Raw genomic sequence first — 16,243 nt, 5'->3', positions numbered from 1 at the left:
CTCATGTTGCGTGACGTCGGAGCCTTTCCAGGCTCCGCGTGTGATATTGGATAGATCTACTCCGGGGGCTTGGCTAGAGCTGCCGACCTCTTGATCTTTGCCAGTGTCGGTTTCCATCCGGGCAAGATCTGCGGTTAACCCGTCGGAAGCTTTGCTTTGTTGGCTACTGGAGGAGGACACGGAAGCAGACTCGCTGCTAGACATACGAATCTACCCGGAAAAACAGATTTCCCAAGATCTACCCTTGCGCGAAGATCTACGAGTAAGAGAAAAAGCAAAAGAAAATAGGAAGTAAATATCCTACCGACCCAAGATCTGAGAAGCAAAGAAGGGAGAGATAAGTGCGAGTCGAGCCTAACCTGGGGCGGCGGAGATGCTGAGGGAGAAGATCGCCGGTGGGGCGGCGAGCTCGCAGTTGCAGAGGAAGGCCGGCGACGAGGAGGCGGAGAAGAGATCGTCGGAGCACGAATGCTGCGACCGCTGCAGGTGCGCTGCGAAGAATCACCGCGCAATGAGGCTTGGTGAGGCTCGGCGGAGCAGCGGCGGAAGTTCGCCGGGCGGCGGAGTTCCGGTGATGAACGGAAGCAGCGAGGGCGCAAGAGGGCGAAGAGCTCTAAGTGCGCGAAGGAGTGGAGAATGCGAAGAAAGGAGGAAGAAGGAGCAGTTTCCCCTTATATAGGAAGAAGAGATAGTGGGCCGAAAACCGCTGGGCCGCGGCGGTTCGCTTCGTGGGCCGCCACGTGGCGCGAGGATACACACGTGGAAAACAAAAAGCCACAGGGTCGCCGCACGGATCCGGAACGGCCGCATGGATCCGGTGTGCCGCAGTTAATACGGGCGCAGAAGCCGAAGGGAAGTGACCCCTGACACTGGCGCGTCAGGTACAGTGCGCATGTCACTGACAGGCACTGTACCCGAGAAATTCTCGACTTCGCCGAGGAGAGATTTAATGACTAAGATACCGGAGAATAAGATACCGGAAAATACCTTGCAAAGAAAGAAAAAACGTAAGTCCGGCAAAGATGTCGGGATCTAAACTGACCACCGGAAAGATTAAACCGGTACCTTAAAGATATGGGAAACTGGCACGGTCTGTTGGATAGAATCCACCGGACCATACCAGCTTCGGGGACTAATGTTGGGAGGATGACCCCCGGTATGCCAAAGGCATGCCAACCCGGATGGTTTTAGCCATCAAGATACCGGTTTAATGTTTATACCGGAGGTCAAAGTTAAGTGTTTGGCTAAGTAAAGCTAAGCCGGTATCCCTAAGAGGGGTATACCGGAACCGGGTAAAGAAGACACCGGGCTACCGGTAAGAAGAGCACGTCGGCAAGACTGGTCAAAGATTCTCTCCAGAGCTAGAAGACAAAGATGAGCTAAGCAAAGTAGCTTTAAACGAAGCCCTGGCGCCAAAGTGGAGGGTGACGCCAAAAGCAACCGGAGGACGTCAGCCTCCCTGATTAAAGATACCGGCGCCGCCATTTATGACTAAAGTAGCTTTGTAAAGTAGTTTGTCTAGTCAAAGATGCCATTAGGGTTTCTTGCCCTGTAAGCCACCCCTCCCCTATATAAGGAAAGGGGGCACCCTCATCAGATATACGCATGCAGTGAGACGAAGAACCTTGTAGCCAGAAACTTGTAACCTGTTAAGATCAATAAAGAGAAAGATCTAGAGCAGAGTTCTTCCTTGTGTGTTTTTTCTTGTATCGCTGCCTTCGGCTGAGTTCTTGAGGAAAGCATCCGGAAGTTCATCCTATCTAATCGAAAACCCTCCCCCGAATTCTCTAGCGCACATTCGGCCCCAACTTAAGCCATCCCATGGTATCTGCTCGTTCACCACGACGACATATGCTTTAACAGCGAGTCAGGCAATGACGAAGGCTGGTTAACTCTCCTGGCCTACCTTCTCGGCGTGTCTTCTCTGATGTTTGCTCAAGCGGATGGGCAAGGGCCTCGACCTTTAAGCTATGTTTCTTGTTATCTCTTTCTTGTGATATGAGTTGCCCGTAAGCTGATCTCTCAACAACTATGTACTTGTGCGTTATTAATTAAACCCAGGTTAGCCTAATGTTTTTTAGAAGTGGGCAAGTCGGGCCTGTATAGTTCTAGCCATAATTTGCCAAGCCAAAATTTGGTAAGCATAGTTTATTTGGCATGTGTTTAGTTTTTGTCACAATTTGCCAAACTTTTACCAAAATTATGCTTCAATATTTTAAGCCATAGCCACATTTTTTTTATTTTTTATTTTTTTGATAACTAAGAGCATCTCCAGTCGCGTCCCCCAAATGACGTTTGGGGGACGACGGACAAGAAATAGGGAAAATCATGTTCCAGTCGCGTCCCCCAAAGCTAAATAGCGCCCCATTTTATGTCCGGCGTCCCTGGTAGAGACTCTATACACCGGGGACGCCGGACACAAAAACAGCGTCCGGACGCATGCATGCAGTCCCTACTCCCCACATGTCATTCTCTTTTCCCACACTTTCTCTCACCTACTTTTCCCACATGGAGTGATCCCCTCTATTAAAATGCATGCATTCGGACGCTGTTTGAGGGACGCGGCTGGAAAGGGGTCTCTTTTTTGTACAGATTTTTGTTCTCTTTTTGTCCGGCGCGGTCCCTAACGTCCTCCAAATCATTTATGCGGGACGTTTTTTGAGGGATGCTCTAGCCACACCACTACCCTTCTCGCCCAACCCTGCCAACCCTACACGAGCAGACTTGGCTGAACTCGAACCCGAGTACCCAACAAGCTTGTCCCTCCCCGCCGCCCAAACCCCACCGGCCACCATGCCTCCACGGCCGCGGCCTGCGCCGGCGACGGAGGAGGCCAGAGATCACGAAGAGGAGATCCTCCTCCGCCTCCCGCCGGACGACCCCGGGTGCCTCTTCCGCGCCTCGCTCGTCTGCAAGCCTTGGCGCAACCTCCTCACCAGCCCTGCCTTCGGCCGCCGCTACCGCGAGTTCCACCGGACACCGCCCTTGCTCGGCTTCTTCGTGAACCACGACAGCGTCTGTGTATGGTTCGAGCACTCGACCCCCACCTCCCCCTTCCTCCCGATGCATCCCGACGACCACCGCACTTTCGTCGTGCTCGACTCCCGCCACGGCCTCGTCCTCTTGAGAGCTCATGCTTCGAAGACGGATGAGCCCGCCGGGAGCCTCATCGTCTGGGACCCTGTCGGCCGCCGCCAATGGGAGTTCCCGCCTCCGGAGTTCGCCAATACCATCATCGACGCCGACGCGGCGGTGCTCTGCGTCGCCGACGGCTGCGACCACCTCGGCTGCCATGGCGGCCGTTTCCTCGTAGCCTTCGTGGGCACCGATTACTCGGTCTCCCACGCCTCCGTTTTCTCTTCAGAGACTCGTGCCTGGAGCCCCGTTGCCTCTTGTCACCCTCCTGAACCTAACCTCGAAATGGCCGGATACCAGCCCAAAGCCCTTGTGGGAAATGTACTCTACTTCAACTGCGTACTAGGCTCGATTATTCTGCGGTTCGATTATATCAGCCTGGAACTGTCAATGATTCATGGGCCAAGCATCGACAAACCGGACCCGGAATCCCCTAATTCCGTCCTCATGAAAACAGAGCAAGGCGTGCTAGGATGCGCAATTATGCAGGAATCTAGCCTTTGCCTGTGGTCGATGGACACTGTCCCCGACGGATCTGTGGCATGGACGCCAGGCAGAGTCATCAAGCTTGGGATGTCCTTCTCCTCTGACCCCATCAATGTGGCTGGCTTTGCGGATGGATTTGGTGTCTTCTACCTGAGAACATATAGTGGAATCTTCACAGTTGACCTTAAGTCAGGCGGAGTCAAGAAAATACTACCCGTCAGAAGTTTCAGTGCCATTCCCTACATGAGCTTTTACACTCCAGGTGCTAACGTTGTTTCCATCTTCAAACCCGTATAAGCTTCTATACAGTTGCTCTGCTGCAATTTAATATTGATGTGGAAGTGTGGATGATGGTGCATTTTCTGAAGAATCCCATACTTGTTTTCTTTTCAGACCAAGCTAGGGCCATAAGGCTGCCATCAACCATGGCCTCCTCCTCAGAGAATGCCGAGGCCGCCCAAGATGAGAACTATGATCCGCTGCGGACGCACTCGAGCGGGCAGGTGAGCAGCGAGGAGGGGAAATGTGAGGAGGGGGTTGGATGGGAGGAAGTGGGCGACGGGGAGAAGGAGGGCGATGAGAAGCATGGGGCACAACATGAGGTGGAAATTGCCCAAGGGTTTTTCAACGAGGGGTCCAAAGTACTTGAGGACGGGGACTTTGACTACGCTGTATGTTGCTTACGCCGCTCCCTCGAGATCAGGTTACGGTTCTTCCTTTCCACCTGCCGCTCTTACCCCAAAGCCTAGCTTAAGCTTGCATACATATGGAACGTTGGATACAAAGTTCCAATCAGTTCATTTCTCTTATGGGTTTATATTGGTATTTTGCATGTGATTTTGACTTATGTATTCTGGGCGATAAATTTAGTTGGTTTTAGATGTTATACTGATCAGGGCAGTGTGGTAGCTAACAATACTTGGGCAAATTCTGGCCTTTTATGTTATGATGTGCGAACTGCAATGACCGATGAATATCGAACCAAACTACTCCTACTAGATACATCTATTTTTGGGCAATTATTTTGAACCGGAGGGAGTATTTGCTTCAGGGATAGATGTTACTCTATTTTCAGAAATGTGCATATGTTTCGGGCTGTAAATATTTCCTCTCAGTGCAACTTATCTAACGCTACTTGACACTGGCACTTCATGATCATATAAGCACTAGGCTGCTGTTGCAATTTACAAATGGTAATTAAAGTTAACACAGTTAGCACTTTCTTCCTTCAATATTGTGGCAGTTACTTCTGATCTTTCATGTTCTATCTAGGATTATTTTACCTTTCATGGCCTTACGCCTTTTTTATCACGTAGGGTGAATTATCATGGTAAACTTTCTCCAAAGTGTCGCGACACATACTACAGATATGGATGGGCATTACTACGCAAAGCTCAAACCTGGAGTGCATCAAATGAAGATCCAGTGGAAGGTACAACCTGGGAATATGATTTTGGTATGTCCCTTTACCTCATTCAGTCAAATTACACTGAAAAACATTGTTATTCTCTATACAGTTGATAATGTTACTGATTATGATTTACAGTCTGTTCATGCCTGCTAAAGATGTTCATTTCTTCCTGTCATGCTAAATGCTGATATAACTATTGGTTAGATCAAAACTCAAATGCTGATATCTATTTGGTCAGATTTGAATCTGTCATGGAAAATGTTGCATTTTGCAAGGGTAATACTTGAGAAGAGTCCTGACAGCACTAGAGAGAAAGTTAAAATCTTTGCTGCTCTTGCTGAAGTCTCTATGCAAAGAGGTAGTCTCAGTTATCTTAGTTACACCTGCATTTATTTGGTAAATAGCCTTGATGCTTATGGCCTTACATTTTGTTTGCAGAAGACATAGAGTACTCATTCATTGCCTGCTTCAAATCTTTGACCATCTTGGCGTATTTGGTTGAGCCTTACTATCATCATATTATAAATCTGTATCCTCCTTGTGGTAGTAACAGTATTAATTGTGTACCATATAGTAGTATAAAGCATCATATTTGCAAATTGCAACCCAAGCACTACAGTACTTGCGTAGGCCTCTATCTCCAGGGTTTTAGGGGTACATCTTAGTTGACTTGAAAATTTATGTGGCTAAAGCCTGAAGGTCCCCTTTTCATTGTACCATATATGTTTTCAATTAATTTGGGGTGACTGGCATCTTGCACGGTTATCTTCACTTTTTTGGATACACATAGTAGTCTATGTGTCGTGAATAGGGATTAACTTTGATCACCAAAGAATAATTTAGTTTGATAACGCTGGCATCTTGAAGATTTTGGTTCCTCATCCTTTGTCGATTTCCTTAATTCAGTCATAGAAACATACATAAATGTATTGGCTTTGAGTTCCCCAAGAGTGGAGATGCAAAGGGTATTTCATTGTGGAAGTCGCGTATACAGAACCTGAAGAAAGCCAATGAAGCTTTGTTGGCTCATAAAGGCGATGATGCATCTGCCACTGAAATTTGCTTAGAAGAATCCTCTCTAGCCAAGGATATACAGTTTGTTACCAACATATTATTGAGTGCATTAGAGAAGGTAAATAACTTAGTTTCGCACGCTTTACATAGTATTATATGTTTTTCCTCATAAACTTAGTACAGTAATATCGTATGAAGAACTCATTAGGAACAATGCCATCTTCGAATTTTTTGGATTAGGCAAGTGGTGATCAATATGTTGGCAATGATGTATCTTTGACTTCTTCACAGTTTTCTGGATCAAGCAATACTATGTCAACGGCAGAAACAATCGGGACTACTGCTAGTACCGGAACGGACCTTGAGGCTGCAGGCCAAGGCATCAAATGAGCTAAATGTCGAGCAGATCTATGCTGGACCTAGTCCCAAGAAGTTCGCACAGGACTCTCCATCTGCAGAGTGATAACAGCAGCAGCATAGATGGTCAATCTCGAAGCATGGCGGAGGATGATGCTGTGTCAGGGTAGAACTAGACTACAGCTCATTAACCGTACTTCTTTCTAGTAACTCGCTCCTGGAACATCTTAGCCGGCTATTAGGTCCCGTTTTACTTATTGCCAGATGCTCATTTTGGCAGAGCTGTATTGCTTAATAGAGAGCAAGCTCTTTCTTTTGGCATGTATGAACTACTTTCATTCTCTTGTTTAGTTGCATTCAAATTCTGTTTAGCGAAGGCAGATGCAACTGGAGCGATCATCGGTGGTGAACCTGACACAGTTGCCTTGTGGCGAGGCTGATGGTTTCAGTTTTCAGTTAGGCAGATTGAAGTGACAATAGTCTTCACAATCATGGTCAATTAGTATTCCATGCCTGTCAAGCACCTTTTTTTTGTGGGATGCCTATCAAGCCCCTCATATGGATATATCCCTCCCTTAGCAGAAAAGAAAAATGAATCTGTATGGTCTAATTCTCAGTGTCCTCTGGCCAAAAAAATATTTGTGGTTCCTGAATTTCAAGCTCAGCGTGATGCATGCGCACCATTTGGCAACATGTTTGGGTTAGTCAGGTGGCAATAAGCTGCACCCTGGGGAGCTCAGGTCTGTACATGATACTTGTGTACCGAGGAGCGCCATTGTGTCTCTCATAGTTGTTTTGCGAAGTGCTTGGATTTTAGGGGAACACTCGAGAGTACATACCTATTTATATGGGTTAATTAGATATATACCACTGCAATTATTGTGTACTTGAGAAATGCCACTACATTTTTCAGCTTTGGAAATATGCCACTGCAATTCTCAAGATTCTTCGAGAAACGCCACTCTCAGCCTTCCAAAAACACCCCTGCAGTGGCGTATTTGGTTATTTCCTTGTTGTATGTTCTGTCGAAGGATAAAGAACACTGATGATGTGCAATCAAAGGCGTAACTGGACAAGTGCTTGCCTATGCATGCCGGGTGTGATTTCGCTGGTCTCTCGCCCCGTTTTGTTTCTGACATTGGAGAATCGGCCGGCCGGCCGGCCGGCCTCTTGTATCGATCTTGAAACCGACCGGAAGAGGTACATACTCCGAGACGCACGTAGACACGGTACACATCAACTACAGTACAAGTTACAAGAACCGTGATCAACGCGTAAAGCACGAGGAGGGCCGGGGCGATATCTGGAGATCGAGCCGTGGCTGCAGCGCTCGACCGATGGCCGACGTGGAGAATCCCGAGGTGGCTGCGGTGGCGGTGGCGGCGGAGCCCGACGAGTGCAGCAGGCGCATGCTCGTCTGCGCGACGGGCTTCGTCTTCTTCGCGCTCGTCTTCCTCTCCGCGCACACGATGGAGTTGCAGGAGTCTCACCCGGAGTCGACGGGTGCCGCGGTGATCGCCGTGGGGTTCCTGGCCTTCCTCGTCGGAGGCTGCTTCGGCGCCGTCTTCATGGCCCTCGTGGACGAGTGGATCCGCGGCAATCCGGAGTTTCCGGACGGACATCGACTCGTGGATGCCTTGCTCCAGTCCGACAGGTTTATTCTTTGTGAAACCGCCCATCAGCTTGTGCCTCGCATGGATCAGCCTGCAGATGCATGACGACAGTCTCACAACCCCTCTGTTTCGTCTTCTTCTTTGTACTGGGATTGGGTTTCATTGTTAACTGGATTAGCATTTGGAATATATTCCTTATTGCCTTCCGGGTAATGTTTCCGCAAAGGGAATCATTGATCCTACGTATTTCACAACTCTGGTGAGTTGATGACAATGACCACATGAAATACACCGGTGAGCATTGAAAATTATGTATACCAAATTAAGGAGAGACTAGGACAATGCCCACGCGTTGCTGCGGAAGATTTTTTTTTATTAATTTAGAAAAATTGAAATGCTCATTAGCAACATATATGGCGAAATGTCTCAAATTTTTTTTAAATAATACGAATTTTTTATTTAATTCTACGAATAGCGCGCGTTTTCAAATTTTTCCAAAAGTGTGACTCGGTCGGATGACAGCAGGCCGATCGGACTGCCGCGGGCCGATCGGACCACAGCAGGCCGATTGCAGGTCGCGGTGGGGCCCCGGCAGACGCCCGTCAGACGACAGGACCCTGTCGGTCTGCCGCAGACCGATCGGCCGGTAGCCTCCAAACGGTGGCATGGCCCCGGGCCACGCGCGCGCGCAGGCGCCACTCGTCGACGCGACACGGCCACGCGCTCCCGGCCACCCTTTTCTTCTTTCTTCTTTCTTCTTTCTTCTTTCTTCTTCCTCCTCTCTCCTCTCTTCTTCCATTCTCTCTTTCCTGCCTGCTTTCTTCCCTGGCTGCACAAGAACAGCTCGAAAACTTCAGCATATTTCGCAGATCCCTAGTGATTTAGCCAATAAAACTTCAACATTTTGCTGCTATTAGTTGAGGGAAGCTCGATCTACAGATGGGTTAGGTTTTGGAGAGGATTGGTGGTGTTGTTTAGCAGCAATGGTGATGAAGTGGTGGAGGTTGGTGGTGGTGTAAGGGGCTGAGCTGCTGCTGGTTCGTGGTGGCGCTGAGGTGCCGCGTGCTGTTCGTGCTGCTCGTGCTGCTATAGTTGGAGAGGCTGCTCACGCTACAAGGGTAAATCCTAATCTTTGCATAGTAATGTTAACTGTGTAGGTTAATGTGGGCTGGTTTTAGTGTTAGTGTATTTATGTGGGCTGGTTTTAGTGTTAGTGTATTTATGTGGGCTGGTTTTAGTAGTTGACGCGGATGGAATTTTTTTTAGGTGAGCAAAGATGACAGATGTAGTGAAGATAGTATTTTACTATGGTATGGGTAGTGTCCGATCAAATGAAATGGGAGTTGATCTGAGTGAGTTCAAATCTGTAGAGATGAATATGACTGCTCCTAGAACATGGACAATTGAGCAGGTGAAGGACTGGTTGACAGAATGTTTCGGGCTTAATCCTGAAGTGCACACAGTGGGTGTGCATGCATTGTGGACTAAGTCGATATCAAACATTTCGTGGTATCTGAGGCCTGTAGATGATACCTCTAAGTGGGTGAGCTGGTTAAAAGGGGCTGAAAGGAGAGGAACTAACCCTGTGGCATTAGTTCTTCCGGTGGAGAAGGAGGTAGCGCCTCCTGAAGGCGGTTATAGTGGAGGAGGTGGTTACGAATCAGGCCAGAGCAGTGAAGCACCCGGCGGTTCATAGCTCGTCCGCAGAGACGATTTGCTCGCGACCAGGTCAGGAACTGCTACCCTGCGTTCACCGAGCAGTTCGACGTGCTCGATGATAGGGCGGTGATCTGGCAGCCCTATATGGCCGCCGCCGTGCATGCAAGGTACCCCGGCGGGATCTCTAACCTCTGCTATAGAGATTGTGCGTACTGGATGACACAGTCGAAGATCATCTTCGATGTGTCCGTTGAGATAATGTCCCAGCAGAGGATCATGAGGCAGTTCGGCTCTCGGCAGCTGGTCGATCCTCCACCACCGATAGCGCCTCTCCCTGCCTACGTCCACAAGTAAGTTCTGAGCATCGCTAAGTTTAAGATTGTTCATCATGGTTCGGCTAACCGACACAATTATTTTCTGCAGGTACAATAGGAAGGGTACTAGCCACTCCTCGACATGGTGGCTTCAGCGCGTTGGCTCGTATGTTGCTGAGTGGGATGGCGCGACAACACACGTCTGGCCGAACGATGAGCAGTTTGACCCACAGGAGTTTGACGCATATCTGCAGAGGTACACTGCAGCCACGCGAGTGCGCCTCATCCAGCCGACTGATCCAGCTGAGGCGCCACCTGCGTCTATGCACGATATGTACCCGATTCAGTCCACAGCCGGTAGTCGACAGTATGCGGTACGTATAACTTTCTATTCCACCATCATACTTGTCTTTTATCTATTGGGTTCTACGATTTATATGCTACCATCATTTTTCAGGGTCAGCTGACTGCAGACTTACAGGATGAAGTCGCTCGGTACACACGTCAAGTGTCCAGTGCGCCTCTTCTGCAGCGTGACCAACATGTGTCATGGTTGAGACGACTCGAGGACAAGCTACGCGGGATCTACTCGGCTATCACGTGCAGCCGTAGTTCCGACGTCGTTCAGCACCACCTCCTTCCACCGCGACCCTCCACACAGCAGCAGCGACGGCCACATCTCACACCGACCGTGACACCCAGACCACCGCCTCCTGGCCGGGCAGGAGGTTCGTCGTGGCAGCAGCACACTCCTTCCGTCGACGACTATCAGTACCAGCAACACGGATCACGGCCTCGTCTCACGCCGACGGCGACACCCAGACCACCACCTCCTGACCAGGCAGGAGGTTCGTCGTGGCAGCAGCATCACACTCCTTCCTTCGACGACTTGCAGTACTATCAGCAGCAAGCTGCTTTCGACCAGTGGCAGCAGCAGCAAGCCCCTTTCATGGGAGGAGCAGGATACACACAGGGTATGTAGTATTCTATATATTGTGTTCCATATAAACTATACTCCACTTAGTTTGACATCACTTATGTTTCGTGGCACAGGATACACGCAGCACACTGCGTCCAATCCTTCATGGGGAGCTAGTGATCAGGATCCTGAGCACATGGAGTATTACAGCACGCAGCAGAACTATGTCGGTATGCAGACTCCTCCACCAGAGCCCACACAGGAGACACAGTACGACCCCGAGTCCGGTTCCTGGATCCCTGCTCGCATAACCAGGGCTCCGGACAGGTTCGGTTGGACACCCCGTGCTACGCCGCCCCCACGAAACCCCAGACGCCGTCCATAATCTCAGATATTTATGTATATCAAATATTTATGTATGCATTATGTATCAGACTTTTATGTATGAAGTATGTATCAGTACTCTCCTAACCCTAAGCGTGTCTTGCGAATGAAGAAAATAAATCGATGCAATTGTAGCAGGCCAATTGGTTTGTAGCAAGCCAGTTGGGCAGCTATCGGCCAGTTGGTCAGCTATCGGCCAGTTGGTCAGCAGCTGACCAACGAGTCAGGCACTCTGCTCGGGGACAGCAGCCGACACCCAGTCGGTTTGCTGCCGGCCGATCGGCCTCCTGTCATCCGACCGAGTCACACTTTTGGAAAAATTTGAAATCGCGCGCTATTCGTAGAATTAAATAAAAAATTCGTATTATTTAAAAAAAATTCGCACATATATGTAGAACATTTTACAATTACATATTGTCATAAATCTTTATAATTCACAAAGTGTTCTCGGTCTTTATAACAGTTGACATGTTTTCTTTATAACATTTTACAATTATATATATTATCGTCGGTCTTTATAATTCAGATAGTGTCGTTAGTCTTTACAAAAGAAAATTGACCCACATTCTACGTTACATACAAATAATAAAATTTGACCCATTTGATATTTTTGAAATGTAACTCGGCCTCTCTCCATTCGTAGTTTCTGCAAAATTGGCAAAGACAGAAAACACAAAGTAAATTGCCAAGCGACATATTTTTGGGTAGCTCGCTCCAAGTAGCCAATTTTTGTTATCCTCGTGCGCGCTGCCGCCGGGGCATTTCTTCGTCATGCGCGGCGCCGACGGGGCTAAATTCTCTCTGGCTCTCTCGGTTGCCTGTGGCGCCCATCTCGTCGGGACTACCCCAAATTCTCTCTCGCCGGCTGATTCTCAGAGGCCAGCCTGTGCATCCCCAAATTATCTCTTGCCGGTGATTTCTTGGTATGGCATCTTGCCTGCTCCACCATCCCGGGCTCCATTGGAGGAGCCAACATCTTTCATCATATTTCTCAATTCGGCTAATTCCTTCCAGCCTTGATCCATCAGGTAAATTCCTTCCGGTTCCGACCCATCCATATAGGCAATTTTGCACTTGTCTCTGTCTTCCATCAGCTCATCTTATTGCTTGCTGGTGATTGAAATTTTGGAGCGTATATAAACAGGGGGAACTGGCTATAGGAGATCGATGTGGGACTATTAAAGTAGAGGATATCAATACACGTTTGTTCTTCGGCCGGAAACCACCCTAGGTACTCTTAAAGCCCATATCTGAAACGCAAATCGAAGCCCAAGAGCGCTCTCTAGTCTGCCGCGGCCGCATCGGGCGTGCCTGGGAGGACGAAAATCCATGCGAGCGGAGGCCGGGGAATAAAGGCGAACCAGTAATTATGCCTTTCAGGCCATGGGACGCGCCGAGCGTGCTCGTCAAGGAGGTACAGGCGTACAGCCGCGCCGGCGGAGGACAGCGGGCCAGTGGCGGAAGATCTTGAATGCCCGTGCAGCATTGAAGGAAGGACGCGGGCCTCGGATGCGGACATCGGTGGTCTACGGCGAGATGTTGGAGGCGCGAATCTACGAGGCACCGCGGACAGGGTGCGGGTTCCGGGCAACGGCCGTTCCGTTCCTCTCGCCAGAAGAGGTTGGCGGCTCCGGTGGCCGGAGATCGAGAGGATGGCGGCGGTGGCCAACCGGTTCTGTCCGGGAGGAGGAGATCTTGTTCGATTTGGGAAGGGAATGAACCGGCGGCGGGCGGCGCGCGCCTGGGCAGATGAGCGCAGAGGAGTTCCTCTCGGCGGGGAAGCCGACGGCGCGATACACGCGACTTGTTTCACGCGCGGCAGAGCAGTTCTCTGCTCTCACTCTCGGCTAGAGGAGGAAAAAGAAAAAATGAACGAACGGGTATGGTGGCAATTTGACGTACTATGCGATTTGGTGGGAGGGCAAAACGGTCCAAAAATTTGTTGGACGAAAATTTTGGCAGAAACCTTAGCTCCTTTATTATTAGGTATATATATATATATATAGATGATGTGTGCATGGCGCGTGTGATTTCGCTGCTCTCTCTATCTGTGGTTAGCCCGTTTTGTTTCTGACTTTCGAGAATCGGCCGGCCGGCCTCTTGTACCGATCTCGAAACATACCGGAAGAGGTACATACTCCGAGTCTCCGAGACGCACGTAGACACGGTACACATCAACTACAAGTTACAACAAGAACCGTGATCAACGCATACAGCACGAGGAGGGGCGATATCTCGAGATCGAGTCGTGGCTGCAGCGCTCGACCGATGGCCGACGTGGAGAATCCCGAGGTGGCGGCGGAGCCCGACGAGTGCAGCAGGCGCATGCTCGTCTGCGCGATGGGCTTCGTCTTCTTCGCGCTCGTCTGCGTCTTCTCCCACACGGTGGAGTTGCAGGAGTCCCACCCGGAGTCGACGGGTGCCGCCGTGATCGCCGTGGGCGGCCTGGCCTTCCTCGTCGGACTCTGCTTCTTTGCCGTGTTCATGATCCTCGTGAACGAGTGGATCCGCGGCAATCCGGAGTTTCCGGAAGGACATCGGTTTGTAGATGACTTGCTCCAGTCCGACAGGTTTATTCTTTGTGAATCAGTCCATCAGTTTATGCGTCGCATGGATCAGCCGGGAGATGCATAACATTATCGCACCTCTGATTCGTCTTTTTTTTGGTACTGGGTACATTTTTTACGGGGATTGGGGTACATTAGCGTTTGGAATATATCTTCCTTCTTGCCGTCCGGGTAATGTTTCCTCAAGGGAATAATTGATCCTATTTCACATAATGTTAGAGGCATGTGGAAGAACCAAACTCGTTATGTGCAAGCATACTATAAGGGCTACTATCCCGGAAATGTTGAATGGAACCTGGGTGTGCGCGCACCCATTTACGAAAAATTCAAAAAAATGCTATTTAAAAGTTTTTAAAAAATGTGAAGTTTTTGCATGTATATATATTATGTTGATACTTACTCGTGTGTGTTTTCACGGAAAAATATCATTGTGTGTGACCTACACAAAAATGATAAAATGCAAATTCATATTCCTATGAATAGTACAAATTCCTGTTCACTATTCTCATTCGGACATTTTGTCATTTTTATGCAGGCCACACACAATGGTATTTTTTCGTGAAAACTCACACGAGTAAGTATCAACATAATGTGTACATGCAAAATTTTACTTCACATTTTTTTGAAACTTTTAAATAGCATTTTTTTTTAACTTTTCGTAAATGGGTGCGCGCGCACCCAGGTTCCATTCGTCCGGGTCGCTACTATCCCGACAACTTGTTGAAAGCAAAATTAAAGAGTGAAAGTTCACGTGGCAAATTGTAGTTTGTATGGCATACAATGCTTCAACACGGGGTGCATATGGAGAGCATGTGAAGGTAATCAAGAACCAACCTGAGATTGAGTGGTAGGATGGTGGTTGTACCTCAGCCCACCAGAGTTCACACCCCAGGTTTGACATTTGTATGTCTCATAAAGGTAGAATATTCATTTAGTGGGAGGCGACGTTTCCGTCGATAGCGAGGCGTTTGTGGTGACTTTGTCAATTTCAAGATTCAATCCGCTGGCTCAGTCTTCCGGAGGTGCTCATAGGGGTAGGGTGTGCGTTCATATGGGTGAGTGTATGCGCGTGTATGTGACCGTCTACGTTTGTATTTTTTTTTTTTTTGGAAAGATGCGTGGACTCCCACGGTACAACACGAAAGTGAAAGAGTACGCACCAAGAGGGTATTCTTCTAAACTAGATATAGATGTGCGCCTTGGCGCACGACCCCGTGAAATTCAGGTTACTTTAAGTTTTGAACGGCCACTAACATTCGTTGAAATTCAGCCGATAGTGGTATGTTATCTTTCAGTGTGACACCATTGGAGCCTTGTTTCTGTCCACTGTAGTTACTGCCTAAATCAAGACCATGCAAAATTATCACATCAAAGATATCCAAGAGCAAAGGCTAGAAGAAGAAAATAGTTGCACTCTAAAACATGCTTTCAGTTGAGTCATTTCAGTGAAATTACCCATTGCTAGTCCCATTGATAACTGAAACTCAAGACTAAACACCGCGGAGTCAGTAGGTTTATAAAGTGCAACCTATGATTCGTAGGATCGTTCTTACCTTAATCTTCAAGCTCTGCCTGGGAATCCTGTAAAAACATGACACATCTTAACTAATAGGTGTCGTTAAATCTAATTGTTGCGAATGAGTAACATAGAGGCAACATTAGTTGCACTATCTCATTTGATTGTCTGTTTCAACAGTAGCTACTGAATAAGATGGTTGATATAGGTTCCTTCTTTTTAATGAGATAACATCTACTGAAACAACAAATGCTAATGAGTTTGATTTTCCTTCTGCTTCAGTTCAATCACAATAACAGGTCTTATCATTGATAGCAGCTCCTGCTATATCCGTTCCTTACAAAAAAAAAGAACCAACTGGATATTTCAGTTTTAGTATGTGCCTAACAAATTCTTAATGCTACTGACCTACCTTTTAACTCAAAAATTTACACGAGGAATAGCTCAAATATATATTTGTGTAATAGCATAATTAGCTGATGAATGAATGTATAATCTGTGTTTTTTCTACAAATATCATTGCATGCCATATTTTCCTTCCCAATAAAAATATAAAAGGAACGCAACAAATTATGAATTGAAAATGCATACTACTAAAGAGCGGATACATGATCGATATGGTAGGCAAAAATTCAAACGACATGTTTTGACCTAACAGATTGCTAGCCAACGAAACCTGAAGACCTAGAGAAATGATCAGAGAAATCTAAGATCAATTATCTTACAAGAATGTTGGTCATTGGGGGGCCAAAATATAATCGTTATCTCAATATTCTGAGAAAAGGGACGTAAAACAGTGAATGAAGCTAAAATGAGAGATGAACGGACATGCCAAGATCATGCAAAATTAATTAAAAGTCATAAAACA

General features: G+C 47.9%; 2 protein-coding genes across 4 annotated transcripts; both read left to right on the top strand.

The window, feature by feature from the left end:
* The first annotated feature begins 2,770 nt into the window (after positions 1–2,770).
* Positions 2,771–6,892, top strand: LOC127292344 (uncharacterized). Of its 3 annotated transcripts, XM_051321723.1 has the most exons (7): positions 2,771–3,883; positions 4,015–4,324; positions 4,938–5,077; positions 5,271–5,390; positions 5,471–5,561; positions 5,945–6,164; positions 6,338–6,892. In XM_051321723.1, exons 1-7 carry the CDS (start codon positions 2,794–2,796, stop codon positions 6,434–6,436), a joined length of 2,070 nt encoding a protein of 689 aa, XP_051177683.1. In that variant the 5' UTR covers positions 2,771–2,793; the 3' UTR covers positions 6,437–6,892. The 3 variants fall into 3 exon arrangements, with proteins under 3 accessions (XP_051177683.1, XP_051177684.1, XP_051177685.1); XM_051321724.1 differs by lacking the exon at positions 5,945–6,164; XM_051321725.1 differs by lacking the exons at positions 5,471–5,561; positions 5,945–6,164.
* Positions 6,893–9,727: 2,835 nt separating this feature from the next.
* Positions 9,728–11,298, top strand: LOC127346732 (uncharacterized). The gene is made up of 4 exons (XM_051373005.2): positions 9,728–10,025; positions 10,099–10,363; positions 10,447–10,963; positions 11,043–11,298. Exons 1-4 carry the CDS (start codon positions 9,820–9,822, stop codon positions 11,291–11,293), a joined length of 1,239 nt encoding a protein of 412 aa, XP_051228965.2. The 5' UTR covers positions 9,728–9,819; the 3' UTR covers positions 11,294–11,298.
* Positions 11,299–16,243: the final 4,945 nt, after the last annotated feature.

Source organism: Lolium perenne, chromosome 4 (assembly GCF_019359855.2).
Source record: "Lolium perenne isolate Kyuss_39 chromosome 4, Kyuss_2.0, whole genome shotgun sequence".
NCBI lineage: Eukaryota > Viridiplantae > Streptophyta > Magnoliopsida > Poales > Poaceae > Lolium > Lolium perenne.
This window is presented reverse-complemented; position numbering and strand designations above follow the sequence as displayed.